Source organism: Histoplasma capsulatum, genomic scaffold (genome assembly GCF_000149585.1).
Source record: "Histoplasma capsulatum NAm1 scaffold_34 genomic scaffold, whole genome shotgun sequence".
NCBI classification, from domain to species: Eukaryota; Fungi; Ascomycota; class Eurotiomycetes; order Onygenales; family Ajellomycetaceae; genus Histoplasma; species Histoplasma mississippiense.
The window spans coordinates 541-2,169 of record NW_001813951.1 but is presented as its reverse complement, the minus strand read 5'-3'; the positions used below and the strand labels follow the sequence as shown (position 1 = coordinate 2,169).

The following is a 1,629-nucleotide window of genomic DNA, read 5'->3' as shown; positions in this document are numbered from 1 at the left end:
CTTCCTCCTCGTCCATGATCTTGCTGGTCGCCGAGATGCATCGATCTCAGCACAACTACCATCAGTCAGGCCCAGTCGTCTTGCTCCTAGCTGTGCCATTGACACCTGCGTGCGGGCATTCCGCAAGGAGGTGTTTACCCACTTAGACCAGTTCCAGTGGGTCTCATGAGTGCTGAATATATATTTTCCTCCTTTATGTCCTGGTCGGGGAGATCGCACTAACCTGGGCCGGGCTGCAGTTGGTGTTCCCCGAGCTCACCGACCCGGGAATGATACACGCGGTGGCAGGTCACAACATGCGCGTGCGCAGCATATCCGTCCTGTTCACATGGCTCTGGGGGTGGGAGGGGGATGGCAACAGGTGCATTCTAGCACGGCAACACTGGGTGGATAAGCCCTACCGGTTGCTGTTCCAGCAGTGCTTCGGTGAGGTGGCCCTGGCATTTGGGGTCGAGCAGGCCCGGGCTTGGCGGGCCAACCTGCGGTCGATCTTCATCCGCACCCACTGGCTCCTCCCATACCCCTCATCAACCAGCTTCTGGTCCCATGGTGGGCAGCGGCGCCTTCAGTGGTGGTCTAGCGTGCACCCCGGCGTGCAGCAGTACGTCCGGAAGAAGAAAAAGAAGCAGCAACCATCTCCAGATCCAGCCCCACTGCATATTGAGCCCTGGGAGGTCGTTCACCTCCCCCTGAGCGGCTGGGAGCGCTCCTCCTCTGTCATGCAGGGGATCGACATCAGGCTTCCAAGCACGCCGGACTCCATAGATGATTTCCTCACTGATGTGCCACTGGAGCCTACTGAGGAGCCCACCATGCGTGATGAACACATCCTGCTCCCAGTGATTGGGCAGAGTGTGAAGCTGATCTACAGCACGCTACCAGACATTGCACCAAGCTACCAGCTACGGTCCCACAGACGGGGAGAGCACCAAGGCACTCCACAGCATGATCCTGCATGGTGGAAGTCCCACCTCCAGTCCTATCTACAGAGGCTCATCCAGAGCAAGCATGATGCCATCCAGTCACTGAAGTTCGCCCAACGGTCCCGCCAGTGGCAGAGTGGTCCACAGCCAGTACAGAAGATAGCTAACACCGAGCCGGATTCCGATCCTGAGTCACTGAGCCAGCAGTATATCCAGGAGGTAAAGCAGCTCCAGGCTCTGAAGAAACAAGAGCGGAAGGTGTGGGAATATAACACCCGATATATGCATCATTGGCAGCATATGAAATCACTGCAGCAACAGTCTCAGAGCAGTGCCAGCAGTCGATGGTCTGCACAAGAATGGAAGAGCTTCCAGGAACAGTTTCAGTGGGCGCGGCATCGGGCACAGAAGTATGAGTATCAGCTGAGAAAGTCCACCCACAAGATCACTGAGCAGGTAGGATGACAGATTCAACGTGATGTGGTGAGAAACAAGCAGCAAATAAAGGTAGTGTTAAATCGTCAATTCAGATTAAACAGAAATAGAGATATTAAAACAGTTGTAAAAGGGAGATATATATATATTCATAACCCTATGAGATAATGTTTTCCTGTTCTTAATAGTCTGCATCTTATTTGATTTTAGTACTCCTCTGATGAATGTTATTAGGTCCCAAATAAATTTCATATTGTCTTTATTGATTGGT

General features: G+C 53.0%; 1 protein-coding gene across 1 annotated transcript; it reads left to right on the top strand.

Moving 5' to 3' along the window:
• Window positions 1-296: 296 nt before the first annotated feature.
• On the top strand, window positions 297-1,379 carry HCAG_09174 (predicted protein; the record flags this gene model as incomplete). Its single annotated transcript, XM_001535862.1, has 1 exon — window positions 297-1,379. A coding segment is annotated over one exon (1,083 nt), but the record flags the coding sequence as incomplete, so codon positions are not given.
• Between the last annotated feature and the right edge of the window lie 250 nt (window positions 1,380-1,629).